This window comes from Mastigoproctus giganteus, chromosome 3 (assembly GCF_048544385.1).
Source record: "Mastigoproctus giganteus isolate SK-2022 chromosome 3, ASM4854438v1, whole genome shotgun sequence".
NCBI lineage: Eukaryota > Metazoa > Arthropoda > Arachnida > Uropygi > Thelyphonidae > Mastigoproctus > Mastigoproctus giganteus.
Window position 1 is genome coordinate 81,164,223 of NC_143577.1, and position 19,335 is coordinate 81,183,557.

Here is a 19,335-nt window from a genome sequence, read left to right on the forward strand (position 1 = left end):
TGCATCTCGGCATCGCCCTCTTGACGCCCTTCCGTTTGAAAAGTGGGTTATTATGACTTGACGGGGGTGCCATAAACGATGCGAGATCTCCACGAGTCGGTTTGTTCTATTGTTCCATTTGCAAGAAAATTAATGCTCTTTGGGTTGTTAGTCAGACCTTGACTATATTTTTTACAGAAAAGGAAACGGAAACAAGCATTTTGTTCCTGACAAATGTGCGCTCAAGCGAATCCCTTATCCCACGTGCTCATAAACTTAGAAAATATCTTGATTATATAGTTTTTCTATGCAGGATGATGTAAGGACTATTTATATAAGAAAGTTGGTACTTCGTAAAAGGATAAATGAATTACATTGAAATTGCGAGAATATTTTCTGGTTGCTATTAAAAATGTTTAGAACATTTAGTGAATATGTGACATCGGCACTTATCGGTCTTTCAGTTCCATAAGTGCTGATGGAACTAACAGTGAAGTAATGGAACTAACAATAAGTGAAGTGTCGATATAATCAAGCGTTAACGATAGGTGATACTATTGTGCTATAGAAGTACAATCAAAAATGCTTAACAGCTTTCAATATTTGAGATGGGAAAAGAATTATCGTCAGGGCATTTTTTTAAACTGTTGGTTAATTACTTTCAGTGAACTTTGTGTAGGTCTTAAATAATATTCCACCACTTGTGTTATGTTGATGTAAGTGTTTGCATATTCTGCGACTGAAAAACCCTGTTCCCTCCCCCTGAGATCAGCCAACTACAGCATCGATTGAAAAGGAATAGTAATTCCTTTCGACTGGACTCCACTCCAGACGGTGATACTATTAAACTCTCAGGAGGACATCTCCAACGTTCTGATGATTGAACTAACCGTTGGGAAAAATAGATGTTTTATTGTGGATAGAATATACAAGTTTTTTTTTATCACCTGTTTGCTTTTTTTTTTTTTTTTTTTTTAGGGATGTTCTGCAAAACGAAAATGTGAACATGACATCTGTATGTGCTTTTGTCCGAGTAAGGGAGAAATATTCGATTAGATTTGTATCCCTACAGAAAAAAAAAAAAACGATAGTTATTTAGAAATAGAATCTGTTTTTTTTTTTTTTTTTTTTTTTTTTTCTTGTTAGTTGTTGGCGCATCAGCTTCTATGGCCATAATGTACCGCCCAAAGTTTTTGCATTTTACTGTGATCCAAGCCCGAGGCGAGAATCTGATTACTTGATAAGCTGTACTTGAAATTATAAAGGTGATGGAATTGGAAAGTTAAGCATATTCTTCCGTTCTAAGCTGAAATGAGTTAAAAACCTAACCCTAACATCGTAGATTTGAAGAAACGCGAAACATTAAGTTTCTGAAAAAGTTAATCAAATTATTCTAGTCGCTAATTATGAGGAAATTACTTATGGATTGCCAAATTCACGTTAATACCCATCTTCAAAGGCTAATTGAAGGAAAATAAAGATAGATTTTATTTAACTTTAATTCTGATGTGAGGGTTGATATAATTTAATTATTCATTACACTAGTTCCAGCAATTAAGTGAACCCATAATTTTCCATACGCATTTTTAGCTGGTGACTACCACCACAGCTACATTCTGTATAATTGATATGCTCATTGTTCCTGGTAGGCATGCTGAATTCAGTCCTTTCATGCAGCAGGTCATGGAGGAACTTTTATTTTGACAAAAAAAAAAAAGGGAGGAGAATACGTCCAATTGCTTACAGAAATAATCGCTTAAAGGCGAAATATCCAGTTGTTTAGCATTTTTTTTTTTTTTTTATCCAGAGCATTGACCAGTATTTATGTGTGCTCAATGTCCCGAGGCTTGGATAATGATTCAAAAGTGAAACAGTTCATCTGACAGTGCAAGGTCACATCTTTAGCTTCGTTATGGGAAGGAATTGAGGTGCGCAAGTGGTGAAAAACAAGACTAGTAAGTGGAAGTTGTTCTTGGCAGTCGCTTCGCTACTCCAACAAAAATATTGATAAACCGCAGTAGCGCATGGCGGTGTTCAACTAATGATGCAAGTTTCTTGAAATCCGCAAAATAAATGAACAGAACAGAATTTAAGAAAACGCACGCTGTCCTTATTTGTGAATATAATCTCAACAAACAGCTTCAATGGTAATCATCTTCCGGTGTACTTTTTTTTTAAAAAATTAGTTCTCTGAAACAGCAAGAAATTGCCATAATAATATATCTCAATATAGAGAAATATTTGCTCAACTAAAAGCAGTCTGTTACTGTACCACAACATTACTTTCATCGGTTTCCTGGTAGCTAGTTTATTTGCCAGATATCATGCATAGCATAAAGTTTTCTGTTATCTTTTCTGAACATTAGGTAACTTAATCAGATCTTACCAAACCTTAAAGTAAAAATGAAATTTCCAATCATTACGTTGTAACAAAAGGTTGTGTAAGTTGAGAAGTAGCTGTTAATCATATCTCTACCTGATACTGCACAGAGTGCCCCTAATAACAGTCCGTCTTACCGTGTCTTTTCAGAAGTTCTACACGTTATGGGAAAAGTCCTCTGTGGTGTACATTTAACAATTGGTTATATCGTTTATTATTTATCACAGGGGGAATACTTAAATCTGAATATGCTCCTCACTTGCCTTTGACAATGATACAAGTCACGCGAGTAATCAATATATTTTGAGTATTTTATAATTTAAAACCATTCTTCACACCAGGGGTAAGCTATGGCTATGAAAAGATAACTTTGGAAAGAATTGGGAAAGCTGTCCGTGCAGATGCCTAACAGCAATAAAGTCAATATAATAAATAGAAAATGTTTATTCTCTGGGAACCACATAAGGTCATAATTTAGAGAGAATATAAGAATATTACTGCATTTAGTAGTCACGTGAGCTTGAATCACGATCTGGGACTGGCCATCCGATGCAAAAGTGAAAAGTGGCATATTTATTGGTCCACAGGTAAAGAAGATGTCTGCTTCATAAGAACTGCAAGATAAAATGCCTGGATGTTTGTTCGCCTTGTGCTGAATGGCTTTCTTGGTAGCATTAAGAGTGAAGATTACGGAAAAATTAGATGCAGAATACCAATCAAGTTGCATTGCTCGCACTCAGATTGACGAGCTACTACATCTGGTTCGGGATGATCACAGTGATTTATAAAACAATTTTTATAAATCAAATATAATTTTTTTTTTCCGATTAACACGAGGAGGGTTTTTATTTTTATAAAGGTGAGTTATTAGCTTATTTTCTTGCAGCAAAGCTTCATACTCCATTTTGCGTAGAAGTTAAACTTAGTTAATAAATCTGATATAATATTATTGTATATTTTCTTTCTTTTAGTTCGTGGAAACACATTGATGCTATGCAAAACCTAAGGTCATATTCAGACCTTAGGTTTTGAATTAGCATACAAGATTCTAAGAAATGCAGATAAATAGAACCTTTTTGATAATTTGTTACCTATCTGCGAAAAATAGATCATCTCGACAAAAAAATAAAAAAATTGGTAGTCTAGAATTACAAAGCAATATATGGATTAATTAGGACCAGTTAGAATCTAGATAAATTGTAATGTTGTATAATTATCGATAAATGCTAGTCACTCAACAAACGCTCTTAAGATTGAGAACGGAACTGGAAATGAGATTTGGACAAGGAAATAATAAGTGGGGGATTAGAGGAAGTGACAGATCTTTTCATACTATATTTAGAATTATAATGTATGTTTTATACTGATCAATATTCTTTTAAAAAAATTAGGCCGCTTTTTATAGCCAACGTCAGTCAGTGTTAAATGCAAGATCCAGTATGATAAGGCATTCATTTGGATATTAAGGAAACAGCAGCCTTATTATAACAATTTATTTCAAAAAAAGTAATATACAAAGTTTATTTCAGTTCCTCTCTTTAAAAAAAAATCCCTTCAGCTATTTCTTGCAAGCACGAAAATCCTTAATTTAGACAAGTAAAAAATCTTTTAATCCAATCAAAACTTATTACCACTATGTTTGCAAACTATTAACAAGCTACACTATCTGTACATACAATAAGTGCTGCCATTTACATCGTTTTGACTTAAGCAACAGATATTGCTAGCGCTTCTTGGCCTGGATGCCAAATTCATAAAAGGAGAAAAAAGCAAATTTACACTGTTGATGCAAAATAGATTTCACTCTTTTTGGTCTCGCCGTGGTTTGTGAAATGTGTTTGCTTTGAATCCATGTGATTACGTGTTTCCTTTGTTTTAATTCTAACTTTACAGTAGCAGAAAACGTTTAATTAAAAGAAATAAATTGATGATCTTTATCGTTTTGATGGCATGTTCGTCGATGCATTCTCGCGTGACACAAGATGCTGTTGATTAAGTGTATTACATGCATAAAAACTTGCCTTTACAAACATAAAGGACTGTTTTTGTGTTACTGGCATTTTACATATCGAATGCTATTGCTGGACAACAGAATAAGATACTGTTAGGCAAGAAGAGGATAGCTATTCCGGGGAAAGCTAAGACAAACAGCCTTTGTTAATATATTAATTGGAATGACACAGATGCTCTGCCATTTCTTACAGCCAGTCATTAGCCATACTTGCATTGTGTGTGTGTTCTAGATATGCCACGACATCGATATTGCATCTCGTGGCTAGAAAGGTTAAAAAGTACTTCAACAAGATCGTCCAGTATGATTGTAGGCAGGACTACATTCCAGTCCATTGGAAAGTTAGCGTGGGTGAGCAACTGAAGTCTGGTCAGCCCTCGCCGTTGATGCACTGTGGGCAGCGAATAAGCCCACTCTCGTCGCATGTAACACACCGCAAAGCTATCAAGTCGTCTGAGAAAAGGTGGCGGTGATTGGCTGATTTTTTACTGCCTCCACAAATTGGACAGAGGAGATAACGATAGCCATTACATTGCTGACATACACCAGATACACACTTCCTCTGCAATATAAAATAAAAAATCAATTAAATACAGTTAAACTATTTAATTTCAAAAATACAAAATAAAATCACTATAAATTGTTATTACGTAATATTCAGTGTTTAATTTGTGGTGGAAAAATGGCGGGTTTACAAACAGGCTAGTCCTTTTGGGGGACGCATTGTATCCCCCCAAAAGGACCAGTCTTGGTTACAGATCTGTGTTAACAATAGCTACCAAAGAAACATAACGATGGTAGTTTATCTAATATCTGAATGGATCTCTTTAATTTAAATCTTCATCACTTCAATATCGATATTTTAAAGCTGTACCGGCTATTGCATGGACAATCATAACAAAATAAATTAAACAACAACAAATAAGTGTGGGATTGAGAGATGTTTATTCCTCAATTTACATCTTTTGCATTATCTATTAACTGTATTGATTATGAGGTTATAGTTTAAGTATGGTTTTCGGAGAAGAAATGGGTTTGGATTTCAGGAAAATCTTCGTAAATTAAAGCCCAATGAATGTTATGTTTATCGAAGAAAATATTAATTAATTGGGAAAAAAAGCCTGCCGTAGCAGAGTGGTTAGGCACGAAGGTGCATAAGCATGTGTTTTGAGTGACCAGGGTTCAAGCTTGTGGCTGCCGGATACGTTGCTGTTTCTTGTATTATCTTCATCTTGTGAACTCCTCTAACCGTATAGTCGTCCCGGAGTATAAACAAAAATTTATTTATTCTTACACATATTCCTTTATCTTAGTCATTCTAAGACAATATTAACGTGGGTAGGTGGTTCAAATCTTTTTTTTAAAGCCATGGTAATGTCAGTATTTTAATCCTATTGATTTATAATTCGGGTTAGTTTAATGTTGAAATTAAAAAGCAAATCATACAAACTATTAGTTGTTTTTTTTATATAATTTTATACTATATATTGATTTTAACGGGTCTCTGCGACCAGTAAAGATTATATAAGATTTTAAATATAATGCACAAGTATATTCCAAAAAAATAAGGAATACTAAATCCATGTTGATATCTGCGTTAGCCTAGCTTTCTGAATTTATTTCTAGGCAGTACCTTTAATTACAGTTGAAGGATGGTAGTTGATTAATATCATTAAGATATGTTCTTTATTTTCGATAGTTGGTACATAATTTAATGTCTCCTTCCATACTGTGGTAATTCAAAGGTCATTGTTCACAGGCTATTTATTTCTGCTAGTGCTTCTTGCCCAAGTCAGGTTATGTGCATAATCTGCGTAGTAAGGTTGACTATGAATTTCTAAAATTCAATTGTCCAAGATGGGTCGTTTAGTTTCGCCGCGTGAGGCCAATTTTATTTATCAGCTCTGCAAATCCATGGATCACTAAGCATGAAAAGGCCGCCAGGCTACAGGAGATGGGCTTTTTAATTAACACCTTCGTAAATTTATTTCTAAATATATGAATACTTCGTGCTGGCAGGGCTCTGTACATAATTTAACAGTCACCTTGACTTTATTACGGCAAAAGATCAGAGTTCAAATAGAGAATTAAGTTTGCGAAATCTAAAAAGGGTTTCTATTTTTAATAATATAATTATACCGGCCACCTTATTTGAAAACAGTATATTGATATCTCGTGTTACTACTTATGTGTTTTGACGAAACTGCTAAATACAGATTTTGGATTTCTGTGCAGTAACTCTAAGTTTTGAAATCGGATCACTTCCAGTGGTTAAACTCTCTTCATCGAATCTGGTTTTATTAAGATGTAATACTTTTCTACTTTCCCTTGCTGTTGGCAGAATTCTGAGATGTAGCCATTAGGTTTCTTGACCAAAGCTTTCTCATCTTACCACTGTGACGGAGCTTACCTGCCTTCTGCTTACCCACCTAGGAACAGACGTCAATAATAATAATAAATCTATCTTATACACCTACAGCAACGTGGAAGAATCTATAAACTTGGGCTCTGAAGGTCACCGAACATCCTTGCCAGAGTGAAGAAGTCCTCGAGGCAAGCGAGCAGAGAGAGGTGCCTGGCACGGAACCAGTTTAGAAATCTGCCGTCTGGGTGTTCAGTGCCCTTCTGTGGCAAACTATTAGTTCTGGATAAGAAAACCAACAGATCGCCTCAGGACTCCTCTTTCGTTATAGGTTGATGAACTTCTAAGTTTTCAGGAGCAGGCGTGATACATAATACTTTTTTGTTAAAGTTCGCTTTCTCAGAGAAATCATTGTATTAGAAAGAAAAAAAAAAACTCATTTCGGAAATGTAATTGGGCTGATGCAGTAATAATACATTGAGGTCTAAGATTTTAGAAAGGCAGGAACTCCATTAAACATAAATCACTACTTTAAGCGTAATTTTTAGCTCTGTAACATTAAGGACAATATGCATATATATAAATTATAGTCGGTATTTAGCGCATGCCTAATGACGTCCGGTACATTTTGTAAATAGAAATAAAAACAGGTCGACAGCCGAATTATCTTATTATTATACTCTGCTGTGCTTTGTGAATTTTTTTTTTTAGAGTTTAAGTGTTATCGACATTTATTAGTGTATGACGTAAATACCGAAAATCTGGTTATATACCGGTTCACTAGCGACTACTTTTCAGTAGATACTAGGCATTACATATTAATTTTATATAGTTTGTGTGCGCGCGCGCCAAAAAATTGTTGAAATTAAACTAGTGAACAATGACGGATGTAAGGATACGTTCTGCACTATTTCGCATCGTCACGTGTTGTTTCGACATCAGCATCTTTTTTTTTTAATCCAGTCGAAGCATTACAAGGAAAGCAGGTTTTAAATTAGCCGTTGTTTGGTGTCATGATAATAAGTGAGCCAGGTTAATAGTAGGAGATGTGGAGGACACGCATAAAGAGAAAATTTCTCTGTCTGCTCGTGCATTTCGTCAACCCATGCTGGTTTTACTTTAATGCTTTTTTTAAATGTTGATTTTGGTAATGACACGTTACAGATTATGACAATCATAACAGAGTTCTTGTCCTGTTCCTTTAACGACAGATATTTTACTGTTTAGAAGATTGGTGACTGGTTGGAATGTGGCAAGCTCCACTAGACTGTAGGAGGTCACCAAGAAAAGTACCGTACTGTCGGAGTCAAATCCGCTTAACTGTGGTAACGATGCGACTAAAATTGGCAAACAGAGTCGGTACTTAGCTATAGAGACAGTAATCATTACTTTAAATGTTACCCATTACTCTTCTGACCTCTCTGAGTTTTAGAAGTTTCCAACTTCCGGTAGGTGGCTCACCAATAGGAATTTTACTGTCTTTTTACTACTCGCCTTTTATCGACATTTTCCCAAAAGGCTGACTTCTTTTACCTTTTATAAACTCTGGCGAATATCACGTGGTGTAACACCAAGTCTGTTTGATATTCTTAGCAAACCGTTAAAATTGACTCAGCTGGTTTTTAATCCTACCATGATAAAATACTGGAAGTGGACCAAATCACCACAACTTCCTATCATTAGAAACTACAGAACGATCATTTTAGCTTCCGAAATACATCATATTTGAAATAAAAATTTAAACTGCATATTTTATAAAGTGTTGAAACTATCGTAAGCAAATGTAATCAGGAAGACTTCATTGTACCCCTTTTTTATTTAAACATTTATGTGCGTAATTTCCGAGTTACTTAAAAAAGTTTTCAAAATCTTTCTGTGCCCTTTAATTTTATAATTTTTGTGTCACCGGTAAAGCCTGCCAGTGGCTTCGATTTTAACTTTGAACCCACCGAAAGGTTACGCGCACACCTGGGGACGAAAAGATAAAATTTATCCATGGTATTGTCGCTAACTGCACATACTTGGTGTTGGAACTCTTTTAAGACAGAGAGAATTATAATAATAAAAAGTTCGCTTTTAAAATTAAATAAATTTGTACAGAAGGTCGCAGATTCTCAAGAAAATTAAAGTTCCACATTTCTGAAATTACAGTACCAGCACTGTAAGAACTCGCTCATTTAGAACTCTCATGATTCTAGAAGTAAATTTCTAATGGAACAAATACAGCATAACTTCTCCTGATATCTTTGTTAGAAATTAAACCTTGACTTTACACTACTGTTAGGGAGAAGGAGGTGTCAGCGATATTGCTTCATCGGTTTGTAAGATAGAAGGTTACTCTTGGATCTTCAAATATTTCATAAAATTTTAGATATAACAACAGAACAGTGCTGAATTTAAGTAATTTCAGAATAAACTTAATTTATTCTTGAATTTTTCTAAGCCAAAACAATCTATATTATTAGATTTTAATAAGCTAATGAGGTCTTCAAACTTGACCTGGAGGTTTTGATAACTTTAACAGTTTTAATAAAAATCTAAATTTTATGATTTTAATCTTGTTCTTATATTATTTCTACAAGCTTACAGTTCATTGTTCTAGATCTATCACTTTTGACAGCAATTCAGTTCATGCTTTTATAAATGATTGCGTCTTTCTACTTTGAATACTCGCTGTAAGGTTGAAGTAATAATTATAATGGATCAAGAGTATCCCATATCGGAAAAATTTTAACTAGGAAGAATAATTCTAGAAGATCGACCACGGATTCTGTAAGTCAATTGTTTTAGTTCTGCTGTTAACACAACCTAGATATTAAACTGTTACCCAAGAAAAAAATGAATCTGTGGAGATATTTTCAAGCATAAAATTTATTGGGTAATTCTAACAATGGGTTTAAGGCTGGCTAAAAAACTAGGAACCAAATATTTTGCGATTCCGTGAAATATCAATACATTTCAAACTCCAAAGATGTCTCCGAGTGAAAACTACTGCTCTAACCCACGTAGGTATGTATTTAATTGACTGGAATAAATCTAAGGAAGATTTCTGTCTCTAAATAGAATTATTAGACGGGAAAATATGAATGGCATATCGTGTTTTGCAGTCACTTGGTCTCCAACAGCAGTTTAGTTAACAGTGTATAATTTTTAGTTGTCACGCTGACATCTCCGATGGCTTATAGAGGTCTGCATTAGCGTCTTATGCTTAATTATGGGGCTGTTAGAGAAACATCGATGCCACAAATCCTATATCCTTCATGAAAGCTGATTTTAACCCATGAAGAGTAGTTGAGGACTGAGCTTACTTCTTTCCTTAGACATTTATTATATAACACATTATTTCAGTCAGCTGACATTTATATTCTTTGGGCAGTTTCAATTTTCAGGTATTCCCACACCACCTGAATTAGCATTAGTAGTGACAAATGATGCAAGAAAACAAGCTTATACAGTATCAGCAAAAAAAAAAAAAATAGCACTTCCCCTTTCACTTATCCATTCTCTCTAGTTCTTCCTTGAATTTATTTAAGCTATCAACAACAGATGGAAGTTTGTTCCAGCAATCAACCACCCGCTGGCTAAAGGAAAACTTCCGCACATCTGTTCTGCACCGTCCTTCCTCAAATTGTGCGTACTCTGATCAAGAGGAATAATCCCATTAGCACTGAGCTTGCTAAATCCATTAAAAGCCTTAAACACCTCAATCAGATCACCTCGCAGACAAGCCTTTCTTGGTAACAGCACCCCTTTGTTCCACTCACTTATCTCGTTGTCGTTTTCTGTACTCGTTTCAGCAGCTCTACATAGTAAAAATGAGGCCTACAGACCTCTACGCAGTTCTCAAGATGTGGCCTGACCACTGCCTTATACAATGGCATAATTACCTCCTTATCCCTGCATATCATTGAAAAAATTCCATAAACTATCCTGACTGCAGTAATACACAGTTGGTACTGCTACCCATATGCAGTACTTTCCAATTGTCAATGTTAAACTGCAATTTCTCAGCTCATCTACCTAACTTTTCTAGATCCTGTTGCATATTGTCATTGCTGCCATTAACCACCATGCCAACTTTTGTATCATCTGCAAACTTGGACATTAAGCTTTAATCAATATGATTGATTAAAATAGAAAACAACGATGGGCCCAAAACCGAACCCTGAAGGACTCCACGAAGAGCAGTGTCCATGGATTACCACACTCTCTCTCTCTCAACCATCCCAGCAACTTGCTTTTACTGCCACACTGCTCCAATTTGTACGCAACAGTATCATAAGCGTTCCTGAAATCCAATTATATTATATCATATCAAAATTATTTTTTGCATCCAGTTCCTTTGTGACCACGTCGTAGTATTCAATAAAATTAGTCAGAAAAGATTTCCATTTAAACCTATGTTGTGTATGAAATATGACTGCAGTCTTGTCGCCCTTTGATTCCCTTTGTGAATTGGAAATACATTCGCACATCTCCATTCCGCTGCGCTCATAATTATAGCTAAGGTTTTGCAGAGTTCGATGTGGTCAGACAGGGCCAATAATCCTTAAATGCATATCTAGGGATAAAAGATCCCATTTTCTTTCTTTGGGCAGTCATGGAGTCATCACTAAAAGACCATAAACATTTTTGGTGATGCTACTCCAGCCCTTCTTGACAGTGTAGTAATCCCTTTTTCTGATGGTGAAAAGATGGGATGGGTTCTTTGTTTTCTTTAGATCAAATTACGTTTGTAATTTGGCTGTACTGTCTAATTAAGACCCTCCAGAAAATAGAAGAGCACATGGTGATCAACATGCCTACAAGTTGCACACTGGCGACAAATTCAAAATTGAAGGTTCCCTATGTGGGGAGTTGAGCAAGATAAAGATCCTTGCTCTCCTGAAACAGCTCGCTTTCGTTGAGCTGTTCAGTCTTTTTCTCCCTTAGAGAAAGAGCATCGCTTGCTATCTCATTATTGCTTTTACAATTGAAGAAAAACGCCGATAGTGTTTGGATGTGGCAGCTTCTGACCTGCTTCTTCCTGATTTCATGACAATGGTTTCGTCTCTTGAAACGTTTGCAGGCGACACCACCTTTCCCGACTGAACTACTCCGAACCAGTTTACCTAGCAATAGATGTCATTTGCTGGTCAGGAAGTGATAATTGGAAAATTAGACTTCGCCTTTTGAAGCGTAACTTCTTTAGGCGCGCTCCAGGCAGTTTTCACATGAGAGTAACTTGCGTTTGTGGAAGTCGCAACGAAAATGCGACACGGCAATCTAAGCCATAACTAAACGCCATACAGGTGCTCTGAACAGCCAACTACCATACGAGGCTGACCGCCTGGTGTAGTTGGTATTTTACTAGTTAGTACTATTAATAAAACTTTACAGATGTCATGTTTTCTCTATAATATTTTTACAGTGGAATTACTGCAATATATAGCTAATGAAGAAACTTTGATATTCACAAACGAACTTATGAATATTATCGTAAATTATGATACTAGTGGAATTTCTTTGGAGAATTGAATAAAGCAGTCAGTATCATATATTAATACCGCCTGTTAAATTAATCTAAAACAGATTTAAATTGCCAAATGGAGAGCGGAATAATTACGAAAGATTTAGATCCAGTGAAAATGTCACAATTAATGATTGCATTATCATTTATGGTAACGATCGAAAGGGTGAAGTGTGTCAAACGCACAACCTGATGGTCGCCAACACATTTTATCAAAACGATAAACCTACACGTTCAGTAGAGTTTGAAATTGATATTCGATTATATCTTTGTTAGAAAAAACAGAGAGTCATCACAGATCAAAGAAGTAATATTAACTCTTTTAGAATACAGTAAGTTAGTATGACGGTTTTATGGATTTGGAACAGCGACACGATATAATCTCTTTGCGATCTGAGAACAGGATAGTTGTTTTTGAGCAGATTGGAGAGAAAACTGTATTTATTGAAGCTTAAAATACTTTGATCAATATCCGAACAGGATTTCTTTAATATGTGGTTGTCTTCCTTTTTGAAGTGTAACTTCTTTAGGCACCCCCCCCCCGACAGTTTTCACATGGGAGTTACTTGCGTCCGTGGATTGACAAAAATCGCATACTCCATGCGTAGCAATCAGTACCTCTATAGCGCGGCCAGGCTGTAACTCGCTATATCTCAGCTTCTATAACCAAAATATTTCTTTCTTCATTCTGTATCGTATTTCATAAAAAAATTATAATACAACATGCCGAAGACTAATAGTGAGCATTCTGCAAAAACTTTGTAAAACATTAAAATAAAAAATGTTTCGCAATGCGTATTCGGCGCGCACACTTTTTTTTTTTTACAGTCTTTAATAATTTGCTGTTGCAATGCAATCTAACTGAATTTGTATTTAAAATTACATGTAGTTATAACTCTATATCTTAAGTTTTCCTTCAATCAATTAAAATTTGGTGATAAACGGTTATTACCTTAATTTTGTTTGTATCTTGTCCTTTCTATTAATACTGTAGTGTGTTCTCCTTGACAGTGTAGTGGTTTCGCCACTTCTCACTCGTTTGGAGAGGTCTAGGGTTTTTCGGCTGAAGAGACACTCATGCGAATATGGGTTACGCCCAGGGATCGTTAATAATTATTATTATGACTATGACCCTTTACTTTGTATTGTCTTTAATGAAATACTTTTTTTTTATTTTCATGAAGACGATTTAATTAAGAATCAAATTATCATTTACGGTTGTGCCATTTTATATTCTCGCAGTTATAAGTAAAAATTAGGATAAAAGGAGGGACTAGCTTTCACCCTCAAGCATTGCAACATAAGGAAGCCTATGTCACGCTTTCTTATTTATTAGTTGAAATAAATTTATTCATATTTTCTTAATAAAAAAGTGACTTTATTTATTCTTATTTCTCAATATATGTTTAAACAACTAAGGCAGTAATTTTCATCTTAATATTATACTCTAATAACTGATTTTTAAATATTTAAGATATTTTCATATCTTGTTCTGTGCACATCGTAGTAGGAGATCATTAGTTGCCTTGTAGTTATCTTGACTGTAGCAAGTGTGTATATAGTTCGCAATTGGTTGGCGGAGTCACACTGGGCGATGTGATCCAGTTTAGGAGTCTTCTGCTGTCCTCCCCCCCCCCGGTCAGTTTACAATTAAAATGAGCTTAAGATTTGGATAAAGCAGTTATGTCTTCAAGATTAGAAGACATTTTACAGACACTATAAAGGTGTTCTTTAGTGCAAATGTCCGACTTAAATGCGGGTTCCAGTAAATAGCTTCAGATGGATATAGTAGTCGTTGCAATAGAGTTCAGCCAATATACGTATGTCTAGGCGCAGGTAATAATGTAATGAAGGCGCCCGTGGAAAGGCAGTGGCTGCAAAACCAAGATGAGATGGACTTTTAACACGTTGATTATGTAGTTGCCGATGCTGTGACACATCAGCAATATATAGACTTAACTAGCGTATATGTCGGTTTGTACGTTGTGAGGGGCTGAACACAAAAACAAAAAGTTTTCCTCCACCTGAGAGCAGCTAACTCAACTCAGTTGAACAGACCTTTTGCAATTCCTCGCTTTTTAATGGAGCTCGAATCTAGATCTGAAAGACTAACAACTGAAGAAACCGCTGTACTGTCGGAGGGCTTATTAGAAAAAGGAGAGTAAAATTAACTTTTAAAGTAAATTTTCTTACCTTGTATGGTCTAAGAAGTTCCCTTAATTCGCCTATTTCATTCAGCTGTTCAACGATCTCGGCATTCTGAAAAAAGTAAACCAAGTTTTACACCTCAGTTCTAATTGACGAAAATATCAATAGCATTGCCTTAAAATTTAATCTTTATCATATTCTACAGAAAATTTTGTAAAATAAATACAAATAATGAAGAAAATAAAAAGTACAACTAATGATAGTTTACATTTTCCAGTCACCGGGTAATCTCGATGACCTCTGTTCTTGGGACAGTTGTATACCTGCTGGTAGTAACATTCTGACCGGTGGATAAGGTCAGACCTGGTATATAGGTCGTGCCGAGTCGTGATTATTCCTTGCATATGACCTTTCGATTCTGAAGTGACAGGGAATGGCTTTGTAATATAAGTGAAATGGTTTTCCGCAAGGAGGAATGGTGCAGATAGCGTCGAAAGGAGGTGACTATATATATATATATTGTTTTTATAAGAGATAATTCTACACAGAACTGGTTAGAAATGGAGAACTATACCATTTTGAGACTTGGTGTTGCTGCTTCTTATCATTACACCTGTGAAACCTGATCTATATCGTTATCAGAATTTTTATTTTTCAAAAGTGGCACAGCGAGAATAAGATAGCGGCGGAATATATTCATAAAAATGCTCATGCAGGTTAACACATTTAAGTGAATTCATAATTTGTATTTATTCGGACTTTTGACACTTGATTTTTAATGGTTTTGTCAGTAGAGTTCACGTTAATTGAGTGTGAGAAAATTTGGGGCGTGATATTCCAGTGTATGACAATTGGTGGCTACGACAATTCAATGTATTATAGTAGACGACCAGAAATTAAGAAAACCGACGAAGTAAAATGTTTGGGAAACCAAGAGAAAGTTTGGTTACTCAGACAAGAGGAATGTAGAAAATAATAGGGAAAAAAAGACCATTCTTTTTAATCAGTTTATTTTGTGAAAGTATTCGACACATCCTACTCATAGGCAGGTTGGAAGTTTTGCATATCCCTGTTACCTTCAGTATGACTGTCCGTCCATATCGCAAGAACTTTTCAATATGGACGAACAGTCATGCTAAAGGTAACTGGCGCATACTCAACAAATCCATCTATTCCAGGATCGTGAGATAGTATCCGGGTGCGTAGCTGGTTTGACAAAGCCAAATATAAGATTTTATGAAAATCCATTTACCATGAGAACTGATGGAAATTGTGAAGACAATAGGCACTTTACGCATATATGCCAACGCGCTTGAAAACGAAAGTGGTTAGTGCGCTCTATCAAACTATGAACCGTACAGAGAATCAACCTGGACTCTTATTAGTAATTGTTCATATCAAAGAGGAAAAGTCGCCATCTCTTACTTCGTATGTCCTGGAAGGACGCAGCTAAGGTTCTCTTGTTGTGTCTAACTGAATCCCGCTTTTCTTTAACTATGAATCTTCAGGATCTATAAACTTTCGCGGTTAATTTGAAATCATTGCTTAAGTACAAAGCCGATCAGTGGGGTTCACTAATTACTACTATGCTCACCTATCATTTTCTTTGTAAGTTACAACAAGTGTGATGTACACCTAACTCTTTAAAATATCTGTGGAAAGATCATCCATCTTGCGAATGATATGTGTCAAAATACAATCTCTAAAGCTGCTATTTCATTAAAGCGTTAAACTCTTTTCGCTACTTTTCTATTCATTTGTTCAATCACTGCTTGGGTTTTACACTTGCCTCTGTTGTCAAAATCAGTCGCTCACTTTTAGATGTTGCAGACATGTGAGAAAGGATGTGACATCTTATAGTCAAAAAGCTGGCGTACTGGAAAGCTAAGACGTTGCCCTTCGAGGAGGCATTCTTGCTTTGTCGCTACGCAAAATTCTGAATGAAGAACGTAACCATTTAGAAATGTAGGAGGAAAAGTTTTCAAGCTAAAGTGAGCTGAAGGCTCATAAATGGATTAGAGTTATTTCAAATGAATTTATCGAGTTACAAACATTTCCAAAATTCTTTTGGCCTCCATTGTGTGGATTCAAACAATCATTTGGGTATACTGATTATATGCTTAACCTTAAAATGCAACGCAACCTTCAGATTAATTAAAAATGTGAACAGGGTTCAATAAGGAAATTTATTATAATTGCAGCATTTGTTGACGAGAAGATACCCACGAAAAGTTTTTAATTAATATCTCTTAAAAATGCATAATCATGAAGCTGGACAAGATTATGAATTCAAATTACCTTGAATACTCGACATTTTGCGCATGCAATATGTTATAATTACATCTAAAATTTTAAATTTATATGCCATTTTATAAATATTGGTCTGCTATTATCCTGTTAATTTATATACATTTCAAAATTTTCAGACAAATTGTAGAGTTCACAGTGAATGATGGCTGTAAGGTTACCTGCATCTAGTTATCTTAGCGTTGTACTATCAATAAATATCGTTATCTCATAAGAGATGTATAATGTAATGTCGACATGAAGCAGAACAACATATATAAGTCTTCGGTGGCCCCTTTTGAACTCTTCTCACACCACCTAGTCTGAGAGCTAGCGCTGTAGGGTATGCAATTACCAATCACTTTGAAGATATGAATTATAATCAAAGGAAAGCCATGACCTTTCTCTATCGCCTATTCTTTTTTTATGAGAACCCCAAGCACTGTATCCATATTGTTTTCTCCTGCTCCGCTCTTACTATCCTCCGGCAGCCAGGTTATTATTAATATATCATTGAGCTCCGCATTCTTGTTCCCATAAGGACTGGATTTCGAGGGAAAATCCGGAATCCTCGGTAGAAAACCTGAACTCTTCTTATTGAAGAGGAAAATGCAAAGGACAAACTAGTATTAAAAACTGGATCGAGTGCTTTCATCCAGAATAAGACGTTTCTTTGCGATGGGTAGAATTTCAAGCAAAAAGCAAATCACGCAGGAAGCTTCCTACTGATGATATCAAGTAAAAAACTAGACTAAGTAAAAAAAACATACAAGCGGCAAAGTAGAAAACGCCGTGCATTTTTTCTTTCTTTCTACTAACTACAGGTGTCTGTAGAAAGTAGTAGTTTCGTGCCGTCTACGAGTATATCCTTGAAGGCTATTCACACAGAAATGGCGTCACGCATTTTTTTCCCCTTTCCGAACTGACAAACCAATCTGAGCGAGAAAGGTATATACGCGCTTTTAAAAGTTACTTTTTTTTTTTTTTGTTTAATTTTCAAACATGAGTGCAACGAAAATAGTTGACCAATTGGGTGGCCATAATGATTAAAGCCAGCTTACTTCCTTTAGATGAAAGTAACTGATTTTGGTTGGTATTGAACATCACGTTCAAATTATTCATTGCTGCATTCGCAAGCTTCTAAAAATCTTGAAAAATATAAGGAGTTTTGAGATAGCGATATCTTCGGTGTATTTAAGCAGCTCTGGTTTCAACAAGTAAACAGTGTTTTGTATCGCCATCCGAACCGGTCTTACAAGTAGCGATAGAATAATTACTTTTCTACCTCAACATAACAATCATAACGCATCTACTTCTTAGCATCATATTGAAGGTTTTTGTCAAAACAGATGATACCTTTATTGCAGGGCTATTGAGACATTTCTATATATTCTTTCAGATACAGCCACGATGAAGGTAAGCATATCACAGCCCCAACACTAATGGGGTTGCATTATACAAAATTTTGGCTCAAAGCCCAGCAGTTTGATGCACCCAGCAGTCAAGCTGACACCTTCGGAATAGCGAGCCTGTTAGTAATCGTCATCATATCTTTCACTGAATCCTTCCCACATAAAGAACGGGTGCTCTAGGAGACCATCCAGGTTTAATCCAACATAAGCACACTTCGAAAATAAGAATGGCCCAACTTCTCCCACATGATTTTTTTAAGCTGATACTATTGCTTTGCTTATTGGATACTTCAAGTAGTATTACCGTAAGAGTTACCTTTTCCATTTCTAGACTTCTGCTATGAAACGGATACTCAGATCAGCGGATAGGTTGTTGAACAAGTCAAAAGTAACGTTAATAATTTAGGGAGCTTCGGGATTAGACGTGTTTTGATTGAAGGTAAGAAAATCCTTACCTGCAGACAAATTCAAATCTCCAAAAATCACATAACGTGCATTCATTTCTAAACTACGCTTACACTTTGGAAATGAGCTGAAGTGTTTCTTTCTTATGACGCTACCATAAACTTGGGAAGATTAGTAAAATTTTCACTCTGTTATTCCATATCGGAGACAGCTTAATTAACCTCCATTTTTGGCTCAACGTCGTTACCGCATTTTACCCATACAGAAATCAGAACTCTTTTAGTCATTATGGTATTTTTTCAGGAGATTGGAGACTCTTCCGTATTCAGGCTTATCTCAGCACTTTCCCTTCTGACTAATGATCGCCAATACAGGTTCCGTCTCACAAAAGCAATTTTGGAATAATATAGGCCATAGGTTCTTACAAGAAGTACTGCTAGTGGACGGACCGCTTGCCCCCGTTTCTCAAGGCTCTCATTGCTGTGGCTTCTTCGCAGTTTGGCAGTGTGCAAGATGAAAAAACCGAATATTTCGTTGCGTATTTTGGAATAGCATCCGCGATGTGCCCCCTACTCCCACCCCGCTGCTATAAAACTGCAGGATGCCTAAAAATTTGTCTCGGTTCGAGGGATAAAGAAACACTGCCACCATTCGAATGTCGGATAGAAATCCTAAATCTTTAGTATAATCAAGTGTCGATTATAAGTTACGCCATAGTGCTTGAAAAGCTTTCGTACATATTTGGCTTACCCTCTTTCTGCGGACAAACTTAGTTCATCGATCTCATATTGTGGAGGTACTACGCCACGAGTTGCCTTGGTATTGCACAACTCAACTTCAAAA

The 19,335-nt window shown here is 35.8% G+C and overlaps 1 protein-coding gene across 1 annotated transcript in view; it reads right to left on the reverse strand.

Moving 5' to 3' along the window:
• Positions 1-3,906: 3,906 nt before the first annotated feature.
• Positions 3,907-19,335, reverse strand: part of LOC150088112 (uncharacterized) — a 103,741-nt gene continuing 88,312 nt past the window's right edge. The window contains exons 3-4 of the mRNA XM_090369340.1: positions 14,435-14,500; positions 3,907-4,932 (exon numbers count right to left, since the gene is read on the reverse strand). Coding sequence (XP_090225466.1) covers positions 4,741-4,932; positions 14,435-14,500 — 258 coding nt within the window. The 3' untranslated portion in view covers positions 3,907-4,740. The remainder of the gene's footprint in view (positions 4,933-14,434; positions 14,501-19,335) is intronic.